We start from the raw sequence: 13,570 nt of genomic DNA, 5'->3' as shown, positions 1-13,570 counted from the left end.
AGGAGTTTGAACTGCACAGTTTGGGGATGCACTCCAGTGTTTGATGAACAGCCACAAGCACCTCAAATGGATTTGTGAAGTGCTGAACATTTGTCACAGAATCCTAGAATGGGCTGGGTTGGAGAGGGCTTAAAGTTTCCCTTCAACTATCCCCTCCCATGGCAGGGACCCCTCCCACTGTCCCAGGTGCTCCAGCCCCAGTGTCCAGCCTGGCCTCGGGCACCGCCAGGGATCCAGGGGCAGCCACAGCTGCTCTGGGCACCTGTGCCGGGCCTGCCCACCCTCACAGCCAAGAATTCCTTCACAATATCCCATCTAAACCCATTCTCTGGCAGTTTGAAGCCATTCCCTGTGTCCTGTCACTCCACCCCTTGTAAATACTCTCTCTCCATCTTTCTTTCAGGCCCTGCAAGGCCACCCTGATCTCAGCCCAAAGCTTCTCCTGTGCAGGTGAACAATGCCAGCTGTGCCAGCCTTTCCTCCCAGCAGAGCTGCTCCATCCCTGGGATCATCCTGGAGCCTCCTCTGGGCTCTCTGAGCAGCTCCAGGGCTGGGGCAGCTCTGCACGTGGGGTCTCACCTGGGAGGGGCAGGATCCCCCCTTTCCTGCTGGGATCAGCCCAGGGCTCGGGGGGTTCTGGGGTCAGCACACACATCCAGGGCATGTTTACCAACACCCCAGCTTTTCCTTGGAGGTCTCCCAACCCTGAACTGACCCAGCCCAAGCTTGTTTAGCTTGGAAATGTGATGAGAGCACAGCCTGGGGCTGCAAGGCTGGTGTGTGGCAAACTAATTAACAACATTACATTACTTAGCCTCTGATAATTTTTTCCGAGGCTCTCACTACAGATATCTTTCGCATACTTAGTTTTACCTCCAGGCTGTTTGCTATCCTCTCAATGCATTCTATTTTTACAAACATCCTTTGAATACAAAACCCCCTCTCTGAAGCAAGGCTCGTGTTCCATCCCCATCTCAAATTCCCCACCGTTCTCTGCCGGCCCTTTTGAGGCGTGCAGACAAAGGGAAGAATAAAGCACACCGTGTACAGGAGCAGGGAGGATGCTGGGGTGAGCAGCCGGGTGGTCAGGCAGAGAGCTTTGACAAAGAGGAGACATTCAGAATCAGCCCCAGGGTGAAAAGCATCTGGATGTTATTCTTCCTGGGAGAATTCCGACACGTGGGGTGCTGCGACAAACTGAATATTTTATTCCATCTCCCTTGTACTTTCCCCTCCAAAGTGTCCATTCTGTCCATTGAGCAATAACATCCAGCACTTTGTTGCCTGAAGAATTGCATTTACAGCACACTGTAAGTACTGTGAAAATGCTGGTTGAAAATGTGTCTGTGAGCGTTTCATTCCTCTTTATTGAAGCGCTGCAATTGAAGAGTGACAGACTCTAAATATTGCTGCCTTCAAAGAGAGAGAAACAAGATATTCTCGCTCAGAAAAAGGTGACAATGACTACAATGAGCAGGTTCAGAAAAATTGCAGTCCAGGTAAATTCTGGCTATTTTCCCCAGATCCAGGTTGGGTCTGTTTAGGACTGATCCAGCAGAAAATTATATGGAAGATTGGACCCCACTCCAACGACTTAAAATAAGTACAACTAAATCAAATAAATGCTGGTTCTGCAGCCCAGCAGGTGCTAATTTAGCCCATATGTTCTGGAAATTCTCCTGTATGTGCTCTTGCTAGGCAGGAATTAATCACAGAAAATTTTTTTTCCATCCAAGTGCAAATGCCTCGCAGATGAGCCATTGTGTGCTCCAGAGATGCTGGATGGGTGCTCCATAAAATTAAAAAATTTAAACAAAAAAAGGGGAACTTGGCCTCAGCAGAATGCAAAGAGCTTCCTATGACAGAAGTCCTCCTCCATGAGGGTGCCACCAGCTGGAGGCTGGAGGATGGATGGAGCCTGGCATCCCCAGGATTGTGCCTGGATGCTGAGCTCTCAAAGACCTGGCTGATGAAGGATCTGAAGGTGGTTCTCAAGTGTTTGAGCTCCAAACTTCCCCTCTCCTCCTGCTCTCCCACCTCCCTTCCCACTTGGTCCTTCTAAGTGACATTTTGCACTTATCCAGCTCCTCCTTTTACCTTGACGTGGCTTTCTTTGGATTATCCTGCTACAAAGCACAGAAAATGTTACCCTCAAAATGAGCTGATTTTCAGAGCTGACTGATTAATTAAGGTAAAGGATTAACTCAGCAGGAGAGCAGCACTCTGCACGAGACCAAAGGTCCACCCAGCTACTGATTTGGAACAGAAACAGGAGAAAAGTGCAATTCAACACGGAGCATTTTGCAATTCCAGCTCTGGAATCCTCTTCCAGTTCTTTGGCACCCTACCAGTTCCCCAAACTGCAGATTATGCCTACAAATGTATTTAGTGATTCTTTCACCAATTATAATTCATATTTTTAAGCCTTTCCATACCTACAGCCATATCTTGTAGCAATTAGATAATTTGTATGAAGAAATTGGTGTTTCTCTCTCTCTAAACTGCAATTTCATACATTTCCAGTAAGGATGAAGTCCAAGAATTGAGGCTCTGTGTTGCAAAGAGTTTGTGCTATTATATTTACTTTGTTGTATTGATATTTACCTATTTTTGGAAACCTAATTAATATATTGTGAAATTAATATAATGACTAAATAATGAAAAAAACAAACAAGCAAATGAAAAGATGAGGAAGAAATCAAAGGAGACAGGAATCTTACCTCTGACATGAGGGGCTGGCCATTTTTTAGCCAGCTGTAGGAAGGGCTTGGTTTTCCTCTTGCTTTACATTCCCAAAATAAACTGTCATAGAGAGACAGAAAGGCATTTTGGATTTTCTTATCCCATTCAGGGGGTGCTGAAAAGAATATGCAAAGAATTTTAAGCAGGAGAAAAGGTATGCTGCCATTAATTAATGAACTGAGCAGGGCTAATTAATATCTGTTCAACACATTTTTATTATACTGCAAGGGAACTCTGTACAACAATTCCCAGGCATTAAACTTTGGGGCAAGCTTAGGAAAATTTTGGAACTCAATGGTTAATGGATAAGGAGTTTGGTTGAGATTTTATCAATTTTTATGGCCAAAATGTGCAGAAATGGTGATTTTAGATGCCAGAAATCAGGAAAGCACCAAGACATGTCACTTCTGCAAAGTTTTCCTCTAAAGAAATTCACTGAGGCGTGAAAGCAGAATTTGCAGGAACCACCCAGGAGCTCTGTAAACAACTGAGCCTCAAGGGCTGAGCTGAGCAGGAGCTCCCTTGGGAAGGCTCTGACATTTGGAGCTGTTGGCAGGTTGGAGGTGACGCCTGGGGAGAATAAATAACACCAAATAGCACCAGATAACACCAAATAACACCTCGTTCCATGGGCAGGGACTCCTCCCACTGTTCCAGGCTGCTCCAAGCCCCAATGTCCAACCTGGCCTTGAACATTTCCAGGGATCCAGGGCAGCCTCAGCTTCCCTGGGAATTCCATTCCAGCCCTCCCCACCTTCACAGGGAATGATTTCCCCAATATCCCATCCATCCCTGCCCTCTGGCAGTGGGAGCCATTCCCTGTATCCTGTCCCTCCATCCTTTATCCAAAGTCTCTCCTGGAGCCCCTTTATGTGCCCAAAGATCCTTTAAGGACAGAGTTCCCCCTGCTTAAAAGCATTCTAATTACATTTAATTTGTACAGCTCTCAGGAGGGATCACATAAAAAGCAGTGTCCAGGAAAGAATCCCTATTTTTTGGAGACAGCCTTCCTCCAGAGGAAAACCCCCAGAGAAGAGAAAAGGAGCAAGAGGAAATCAATTACAGAGATAATTCACCAGCACACTCCTAATATGACAAAAAAAACCTCATGCCAAGGCTTCATGTGTGCTGTTTATACATTGCTCTATGAACAGCTATTAATTAATGTACAAAGCACAGTTAATAAGCACATTGTTTTAGATTGAATTAACTGATCATAATTTTATAATTGCCTGTGCTGTTATCAATCACGGCCAGGTAATCTACTGAACTTAATTTTAATGGAACTGCTTGATTGACGGGGTGAAAAAAATTAGTGAGCAACAAGAGCAAAATCTACCCCCTGAAAGCAAGGAAATAATGAAATATTTAAACCAGCAGCAGACTGTTCTATTCCTGGCATATATCTTGATATTAGCCATGGCTGCAGGAGTCTGGGAGCTTATCAGCAAAGCCTGCATCTCTTCATTAGAAGAGATTTACTTTAAAAAAAAAGGAAAATACTTGCCAGAGTCTTCTCAACAGATGTTAACTGGAGGCTCAGTCTTGCTTGCTGTGATTTTTTTTTTCTCCTTGCTGTTATGTTTCATTTTCTTTTTTTTTTGCTTTCTCCCTTGAAAGATTTATGAGGTAAAGAAAAGATCTCTCCTCTGATTCCTGTCCAAATGTGTTGCTTTCCCTGGGTGTGAAGAGTTCCACTAAAGGGACATCATTCACCCTGGCCATGAGGGACCATCCCGTGGGACTGGGACTGCAGGGAAACAATGCCCACGGGAAGGGACAGGGAAAGGGAGAACAGTCCCAGGTTATTCTCCACTTTTAGCCAAGCTGGAAGGACAGGGGGGAATGGGATGAGTTCCCTCTGCTTTGTCCTGGTGTGTTTATGGGAGAGCAGGAGGTGAAATCACCTTCACTGGCACAGAGCAAATCCTTCCCTGCCCTGCATCTCTGCTGGACACTGATCCCTGCCACCGTGGTATTTTATGAAAAATCCCTTCACCAGGATTTCTTCTCTTGGGAAGCTTCAGCTTCTCCCTGTTTGGTTGCTTTGGAATGTGCTTTGGAGAATTGTTTACCCAACATGTGAATTGTTTTAATTCAATGACCAATCCCAGTCCTGCTGTCACTGGTCAGTCACAGGTTTTTATTATTCATTCTTGTTTAGCCTTCTGATGTCGCCTTTCTCTTTCTTTAGTATAGTTTTGGTATATAATAGTATATATAGTTTTAACATTATAATAATATAATATAATAAATATAATAAATATGATATGATATGATATGATATGATATGATATGATATGATATGATATGATATAATATAATATAATATAATATAATATAAATCAGCCTACTGAGAACATGGAGTGAAATTCTCATCTCTCACCTTGTCCTGGGGACCCTCCCAACACCCCAACGGATCCCTGCCTGCCTTTCATGTCTCACACACCTGCACAGGGATTCCTCTCTGCCTTTTGTTAACATTCCCAACTTCCCCCGCTTCCAGTCCCAGCTCTGATGTAAAATATCTCTATTTGCTGAGGCTGTAACTCAGTGAAGGTCACTGAGAGCCCCCAATCAGTTTTTAATCAGCTTAACCTGACATGCACTTTCTACCTCCAGGAAGGGGCTGGGAGACTTCATCTGCACAATACAGCAGAACTCCATCCTGCTCTTCATTAAAAAGCAAAATTCACTTAATCTGCTTACCAAAGACAAATAATTGACCTCTTGCAATGTTTATTCCTCGGGTGTTTGCTGCGATGCACTCATAGGGACCTTCATCTTCCTGCTCAACGTTGGGGATTTCAAGAACTCCCCCAGTCCTGTTGTGTTGGATTTTCTTTGCCAAGGATTTTCCATCAGACCTCTTCCAGTTAATACTTGGGACAGGGCTGAAGAATTGTATTTGTTGGAGAAAAAGAGACAGCATTGGTTACAGCAGAGGAAAAAGAATGTAAAATCCTTTATAGAGAGTAGCAATATTTTTTAAAAAGAAATAATTCCTAAGCATGACATACAGAGGTTCATCTAAGACTGAGATTTTATAGCATGTCCAATTTATTTAGGAGCACAGGTCCAAAGTGGGATGAAATCCTCAGTCAGTTCTATGATTTTTCCTTAAGCCAATTTGTGTTTTCCCCTTAGTAACTCTTACTGGGGGCTCAGACCTGTTTTTAAGCCCTGTGACACTGAAGCAATGACTTTGCAAGTCCAAATAAACACCACAGAAGTTCTGAATTATTGACTGGTTCTCCCAGCAAACAAATTCCCTGTAGCACTAAAGGCATTTTCATACCCCAAAATAGGAAATATTGGCCAAGATTTCAAAAGATCTAAAAATACCAATAAATCTAAATATAAAAAACGAGAGCCAAGGTAGAAGAGAGCAGACATAGAATTGAGTGAGGAGAGGAAAGAACAAAACATTGAGGCTGGAAAGAGATAGAGACAAAAAAGGAATACTTCTTTTTTCATGTTTTTGAAGCTTTCTATCATTTTCATTTATATTTGGATCAATGTATCCCATACACCACAGAACAGTGAAGTGTCAAGGCAGCTATAAATACATCTTGGATTTCTGGTAATATCACAAACCATAGGAGCCTCACTTTCATGATCTATTATGTCACCAAAACACTTTGAAACATTAATAGTCATGGATTTCACAGTTGTTTGCTGTCTCTGCAAACTGAAGTAAGTTGCTTTTTCTAACAAATTCAATTTTGAGATTTTTACAGGGGCTTTGGCTAAATGCTGACTTCTTTTCTACTGGAAATAACATCCACAGCAACTGAAAACACAACTTTCATGAAAGTTACAAGTCCTTGTTTCCAGTCTCCAAGGTCCCTGCCCGCAGTGCTGACTTACAAAGGATTTATTCCTTTTTAATAATAATAAATTCCTTTTATTCCTTTTTAATTCCTGCTCGCACCTTAAATTATTCAAGTTCAAGTCCTTGTTTATTGAACAAAGAAATCAAGTCACAAATACAGAATGGATTAATTTCTTAATAATTCAGGAAGTTTGGGCCTGATTTCTGCATTTTGAGTCTGTGTGTCTGTGATGTTCACAACTTCCTCTGAGAAAGAAGAACTAGAGTTGGGAGAAACGTGAGCTCTCTGAACAATTTCCTACAAACAGGAGTGACTGGGACATGGCAGATATTATTAACCAGTCAAAGGGCTGCAAAGCAAAACTGAGATTTTATTCCACTTTTTCCCATTTTGGTTCAAATTCTAAAAAATTTCAGATCTTTCTGGACAACAACCACTGTCACCACCACCTTTATTAACTGTCCTTTCCAACAAGACCAAAAGCTATTTCAGATATTTAATACAATTTCTTCCTAGGGAATTTCTAAGGGTTTGTTTTTCCTGAGGGATTTGTTAAAAGGTGCTGTCTCTTCCAGAAACCTTGGCACAGAACCACAGGATCATTCAGGCTGGAAAAGACCCCTGTCACCGGGATATTTTCTGAAAACCCCCTTGGCCAGGATTTTTCTCCTGAGAAGCTGAGAAGCCTCAGAAAAGAAATGTAAACAATAATTATCTGATTGCTTTGGAATGTGGTCTGGAGATCGTTTACCAACAGGTGCATCTTTGATTGGTTCCATGTCAATTGTTTTTAATTAATGACCAATCCCAGCCCAGCTGTGTCAGACTCGGAGGAGTCAGTCACGAGCTTTCATTATCACATTATCATTCTTGTTTAGCCTTCTGATGTCTCCTTTCTCTATAGTTTAGTATAGTTTTAGCATATAATAATAGAATAGAATAGAATAGAATAGAATAGAATAGAATAGAATAGAATAGAATAGAATAGAATAGAATAATAAATCAGACTTCTGAGAACATGGAGTCAAATTCTCATCTCTCATCTCATCCTGGGGACCCCACAACACCACAGACCTCCAAGATCAGGTCCACCTTCCACCTGCTCTCTAATCAGGAGGTGCCACATCTACTTGTGCTTTGGAACCTTCCAGGGCTGGTGACTCCAGAACTTCAGCGTTTCTCTGCTTTTCCAATGAACCAATTTTTCTAAAAATCCACCCCAAACCACTCCTGGTGCGGCTGGAGGCTGTTGTCATGCCAGAAGAGCCCATCCCCACCTGGCTCAAGCTCCCCTCAGGTGTTTTTAGAGAACAACAAGGCTTCCCTCAAGCCTTCTTTCCTCTTGCAGGATTTCTCTACAGCAAGTTAGTTTCAGTTATTTATTCAGTTATTTATTCAGTTATTTATTCAGTTGTTATAAAGCACGGCACTTTTGGCTGTTTAAAAGGAGCACAGCTCTAGTGCAGACCCAGCCCGGCTCATGTCTGCCTGCTCCAGGCAGGAAAACAGCCAGGGGAGCTTCCCAGCCTGGCTGGGATTGATCCACAGCAAGGAGAGCACGGCTGGCTCTTCAAATCCTCCTGCATATTCAACACTTGGGGAGCAGCAACTGCGCAGCAGCAGCAGCCTGCAGAATGCCAGGAGCGTTTAACTGCTTGCTTTAAAGGCGTCTCTTTTGGATTTAATTTTTTTTTTTTTTTATAACAAAGAGATTAAAGGGAACCAGCAGCCATATGGGAGAAAAAACCCCCAATAATTAGATGCATTCTGCCACCTGAAAGAGCTTCATCTCCATATTTCCCATTCTCTCAGCCATTTGTTTTCTCTCAGCTCTGGTTGTTCGTGAGCGAGGGAATTCTGTGCTGACACCAAGGCCAGAGGCAGTGCTAGGTGGGAAAAGGCTCCTTCTGTCAGCTTGGCCAAGGTTTGAGCAGGAGATGCTCCCCTGATCTCCTTCTCCACTCCACAGACTTTTAATCGCATCCTTGGGGATGTCCCAAGGCAAGCTCAGTTCATTTTTGGCCAAACGTGAGGGTGTTTGACGCTCACTCCTGGTGTCAGCTGAGCAGGAGGACAGAGAAACTCGGAGCTCATCAGCTTTGCTGTGTTTAAAGACAATAAATAGTTAACTGCACTTTGTTCTCCTGCCAGGCGGCCTGGATTTTATCAGGAGAAGGGATTCCTGAGTCAGGACAGCAGCTCCACCTGAGCTACAGGTAAAGGAGCAGAGACTGGCAGGGTCCATAACTCAGCCAATTCCATGGGTAATTCCTTCCTAGAGAATTTCTGCATTTCTGCATGGAAACCTCATTGCTACAGAATTCCCAGCATCTTTAATCACTGTATTTTGCAGAAAATAAGGTTTTTTTGGCTGGTTTCATTTTTTTTCTGCTGCTAGTTCCCATCTTTATCACCAAATCTCTTAATAGCAACTCTTACTCAGGCCATGTGAAACCTTTCAAGGTTAAAAAAAAATAAAACTAGTTTGATTAAATTGGGTTTTGGGACAAACAATCTATTTAGAAGTTGATGCTTTAAGGAGTAAAACATTCATTTAGAAGCAGGTAATTGTGTATAAAACCTAATTCAGCCTTGTGAATTTCTGTGGGATTCTTTTGAATGTTCATATTCCTTGGGAGGCCAGGACCTGTCATTGCTGCAGCTTTGGGGTGGCCCTGCTCCTCATGGGTCATTCAGTCCCTTCCAATAACCAGATCAAAAGTAATAACTGCTTGGGCCTAAAAAGTTTTGGAGTACATGAAGAAACAATGAGCACACTTCCCAAATTTATTACACTTCATACACAAAGTCTGGCTTTCTCCTGAGTAAATAAGAAAACAGTGCATAAATATGAGAGTGTCTTAGTACATAAATCTGCAGTTTATTTGAAACCTTCAGAGCATCCAGGAGCACTAATTTAATTTATATTCCACCATACAGGCAGCAGAATCACAAAACCATAAGTTACTAACTGGGAAAGAAAAGGAGATGGAAAATATTTTGTGGTTGGTGACAAGTTCTTGTCACAGCGAACGCGAAATTAATTTGTCTGCAGAATTAGAACTCACACCATGAGGGAGGTTTCACCTTTTTCAGCAGAGATGATGCATTGGGACCATGCCTCATCTTTTGTCCTGTGCATCTGGGGGCCCTTCAAAGGGAAATTCAATCTGCATTTGGGATAATGAAGCCCGTGGTTCGTTAGACAAATGAGCCCGAGCTGAGCTTTGAAAGGCGCATCACTGCTGACACCAGGGAGAATTAGGATCTGAGGAGCGCCATAATTAAAGCATTTAATTTTGGATCCTCCTGATGGATTACCTGAAAGCAGCAGTTTTCTGAAGCCACTCTCCTGGAGGCACAGCCTGAGCTGTGTGAGAGGGGATCTGCTCATCCCTGGAAGGACAAACCCAGGCCTTGCTTTGGTCAGGGATGGAAAAGGGGGACTGGAGACTTCACTTGTGGAGCCCAAAGTCATCCCCACATCTGGGATTTCCCTTTTAAAGCCTCCTACATCAACAGCTTGAGAATATACCAGAGGTTGAGCCCGGGATTTTTATGTAAATTTAGTAAAAATGGTTATTTGGAACCCCCTTGGAGCTGTGTGATTATCTACTTATTCCAAGAGTAGAATAAGTAGATGCTAGAAAAAAAACCCTTCTGTGAATACATTGAGAGGAATAGGTGGGAACTTCCCATGAAAAAAGAATATTCTGGGGTTGAAAGAAATCTTGTTTTATGTTATTCACATATGCTTTTTACAACCTCAGCTGGCAACAGCCCATCTGCAGGGATTGTGAACTGATTATTTCCTTTTCTTTGAGAAGGGAATGAAGAAAAATACAAACCACAGATAGAGTTTAATAAATATGTGCACCAGACATGGAAACTACTTCACTTATTTCCATGCCAGGGACTATTTTTATTTTGCAACAGGAAAAAACCTTATTTTGAGAGAAATCTACAGACAGCAGCACAGTGTAACTCAACTGAACATAATTCTTTCCATGGTGCTCAATCCCCTGAAAGACAGGGAACAATAATTTGGATATATGGCATGATTAATAGAGCTTGATCCAAACCAGGACTTTTAATCCTGGCATAATATTAAACACTGTCACTGTAATGAATATTGGTGCAGAACACAAAGTCTCATCTCTTCTATTAAACTGCCACAAGCTGCAGGATTTGAAATAGTGGAGCCACTATTTCATATTTCAGTTTTCCCTCTTTCAAAGGATTAAGTGTAAGGTGCAGTTTTTTGCCTGTTTAGATTCATCAGAGAGCTGCACTTTATTTTATAATCCCATCAGAGCGAGCACTAATTTGCTTTTCAAAATCTTCTCTTTGTGGTGTCTGCTCTATAAAATAAGGTTCAAAGTCAAGGACTGGCCTGAGATCCTTTGTCTGTTTGGATTCATCCCTCCAAACCCTCTTTGCAGGGAGAAATTCTTATTTAACCCCTTATTTTCCTCAAAACAAGAAGAATTTCTGGGGCTGGTAGATGATTTGTGAAAATCCTTAGTGATATTTTAATGTGAAATGCAAAAAGAGCTTTGCAACAGATCTATGTGGAATGCACCTACCCCAGGGTTCCCCACAGGAACACATTTGGGTGACTTTGAGCTCCCCCACATTAAAAAAAGGCATCTTTAAGACGTTTTAAACCAAGTTTTAAGCTCAGCCAAGAGCCTGGCCTCTCCTAGCTGCACCTGAACTGTGGAAGTGCCTTTTGAGCCAGGCCCAATTGGTGTGATTTGCTGCTCCACACAGAAAAAGACACGCTGTTTCTCTAAATACCACAAAACTACTTTCATTTAAGACTTTTGCAGCCCAAAACCCCAGCGGGTTGCCTATGATCTGCCTTCAGCATGAAAGATTTCTGTTATTCACAGTGCCCAGGCAGCAGCAGCCACAGCATTGTCAGAGCCAGCAGCCTAACAGTGTGAATATAGAAAATTATGGATAATGGGAAAGCAGTTCTGAAACCTGAGCGAGATAATAACCACCGGTGCTCGTGGCAGATCAGAGGTGCAGCTCAACAAATGCTGGGCTGAATTGATTTTAACATAAACAGACAATAGCAGGGGCCAGGGTTTTAGTGGAATTTGGTAATCTGAAGGTGCTGCTGCATTTAGATGGTTCTGCCTGCAATTGTAAGCAGCTGGAGGCAGGAAACTTCCAGCTTTTCACAATGCCACTAATCACCTGCATGCCTCTAGAAATCTGGCCTTGTCTAATAAGTTAAGAGTGTTTCACCTGCAATCTGTTTTGCTTGCTTTATTCACATCTAAGTGCCAGCTCTGAAATAAAGCTTTTGCACGTGTTGGTGAAAAGGTGGTTGAAGGCTCTGTTTAGGGAGGAAAAAAACCCCCAGACTCTGTGCAGTTCTGTACGAGACATTGAACTTCTAAAAGTAAAATTTAAGAAGAGAAATAGTGAGAAATTCTCCAGTGTCACCACCCAAGAGCCTCTGCTCCCAAGCAGCACCTCCGACACGGGGTGCACATCAGCAGTGTGACACCAGAGTGTGTGGAAAGTGGATTTTGGCCGTGGATCCCTCGTGTTCAGGCAGGATAACTCCAGGGAGGTCTGGCAGCGCTGCTTTCAGCTGCACATGAAGAAGAAAATCTACATTAAAGCTGCATTAACCCTCTCAGGCATTCCTAAGCACTGCATAGAAGGGTCTCCCTGAGGGATCTCATTATCCATATGTCCTCTTAGTCCCCTTTTTTCTCCTTAAGATGTTCTTAAAATGGCAAAATCTGTTCATCACATTAACATGACCCGTCTTTACCCCTTCACTAAGATGTCAGTGCTTTGTACATCTCATTTCCTGGCTTTTTCTCCATCATTGTTCAATGCTTTCCATGCAACAGATGGAAATAAGAAATGACAACTTGAAATGTAGAGCCTGCAAGGACTAACACACAATTAAGGAGGTATTTTAAGAGAAGTAGCTTGACAGAATTTGGGAAAGAAAATCAGCTTTACCAAGAGTGCTAAAGTCTGGTACTGCTTTTGGGCCAAAAAAAGTGCATATACCTTTAATAAAAATTATCTCTAGTATTAGTTTGTGTAGAAATCTCATCTGAAAGGCAAGGCCATTTCAATCTTATTAACTTTTTATTTGCTTTATTTTTCTACTTGCCAGCCTAGGTTCCAGAGGAACATTTGATTAATTTGTGCTGTCTGCAAGTCAGGCTTTTAACCTCTGGGAAAGCTCTAAACACTTTAAAAGCTTACAGCCTTAAAATGGATTGTCAAAGTGAACTTAAACTAAATAGAGGTCAACAATCTCAGGGTTATTTGGGCTTTTCCAACGATGCTCAGTGGAAAGACTGGGGTTTGTGGGCTGGTTACAGTGATTCAGTCCCTCAGCTGCTCCCTGAATGCAGAGCAGCTGCCTGAGCCACCAGTGCAGCTGGGAACAGGCACAGCAGTGCAAGAAAACACAGAAAAAATGCAGGAAAATGGATTTTTGGAAGGAAGGGCTGCTGCTGGGTGTTCCCAGGGCTCCTCAGCATTGCTTTGGAGACAGGATGGTCAGGAGATCCATCCCACATACTCTTCAAATGTAACCTGATTCCCCATATTTGATTTTTAGCAATGAGAGAGCCCAGAGGAGGCTCCAGGATGATCCCAGGGATGGAGCAGCTCTGCTGGGAGGAAAGGCTGGCACAGCTGGCATTGTTCACCTGCACAGGAGAAGCTTTGGGCTGAGCTCAGGGTGGCCCTGCAGGGCCTGAAGCGACTGCAGGAAACATGGAGAGAGACAATTGACAGGAGATGGAGTGATGGGATACAGGGAATGGGTTTAAATTGAAGAAGGGCAGGTTTATTTGGGATATTGGGAAGGAATTCTTGGCTGTGAGGGTGGGCAGCCCTGGCACAGGTGCCTAGAGCAGCTGTGGCTGCCCCTGGATCCCTGGCAGTGCCCAAGGCAAGGCTGGACAGGGCTGGGAGCAACCTGGGATAAGGGAAGATGTTCC

The 13,570-nt window shown here is 43.0% G+C and overlaps 1 protein-coding gene across 1 annotated transcript in view; it reads right to left on the bottom strand.

Moving 5' to 3' along the window:
* The window catches only part of CNTN6 (contactin 6), an 83,260-nt gene that overhangs the window by 36,582 nt on the left and 33,108 nt on the right, over positions 1-13,570 (bottom strand). Inside the window, exons 6-7 of the mRNA XM_005426646.3 lie at positions 5,452-5,636; positions 2,721-2,857 (exon numbers count right to left, since the gene is read on the bottom strand). Coding sequence (XP_005426703.2) covers positions 2,721-2,857; positions 5,452-5,636 — 322 coding nt within the window. The remainder of the gene's footprint in view (positions 1-2,720; positions 2,858-5,451; positions 5,637-13,570) is intronic.

Source organism: Geospiza fortis, unplaced genomic scaffold (genome assembly GCF_000277835.1).
Source record: "Geospiza fortis unplaced genomic scaffold, GeoFor_1.0 scaffold128, whole genome shotgun sequence".
NCBI classification, from domain to species: Eukaryota; Metazoa; Chordata; class Aves; order Passeriformes; family Thraupidae; genus Geospiza; species Geospiza fortis.
The sequence above is the reverse complement of the archived record's forward strand: the minus strand, read 5'-3'. Positions and strand labels throughout refer to the sequence as shown.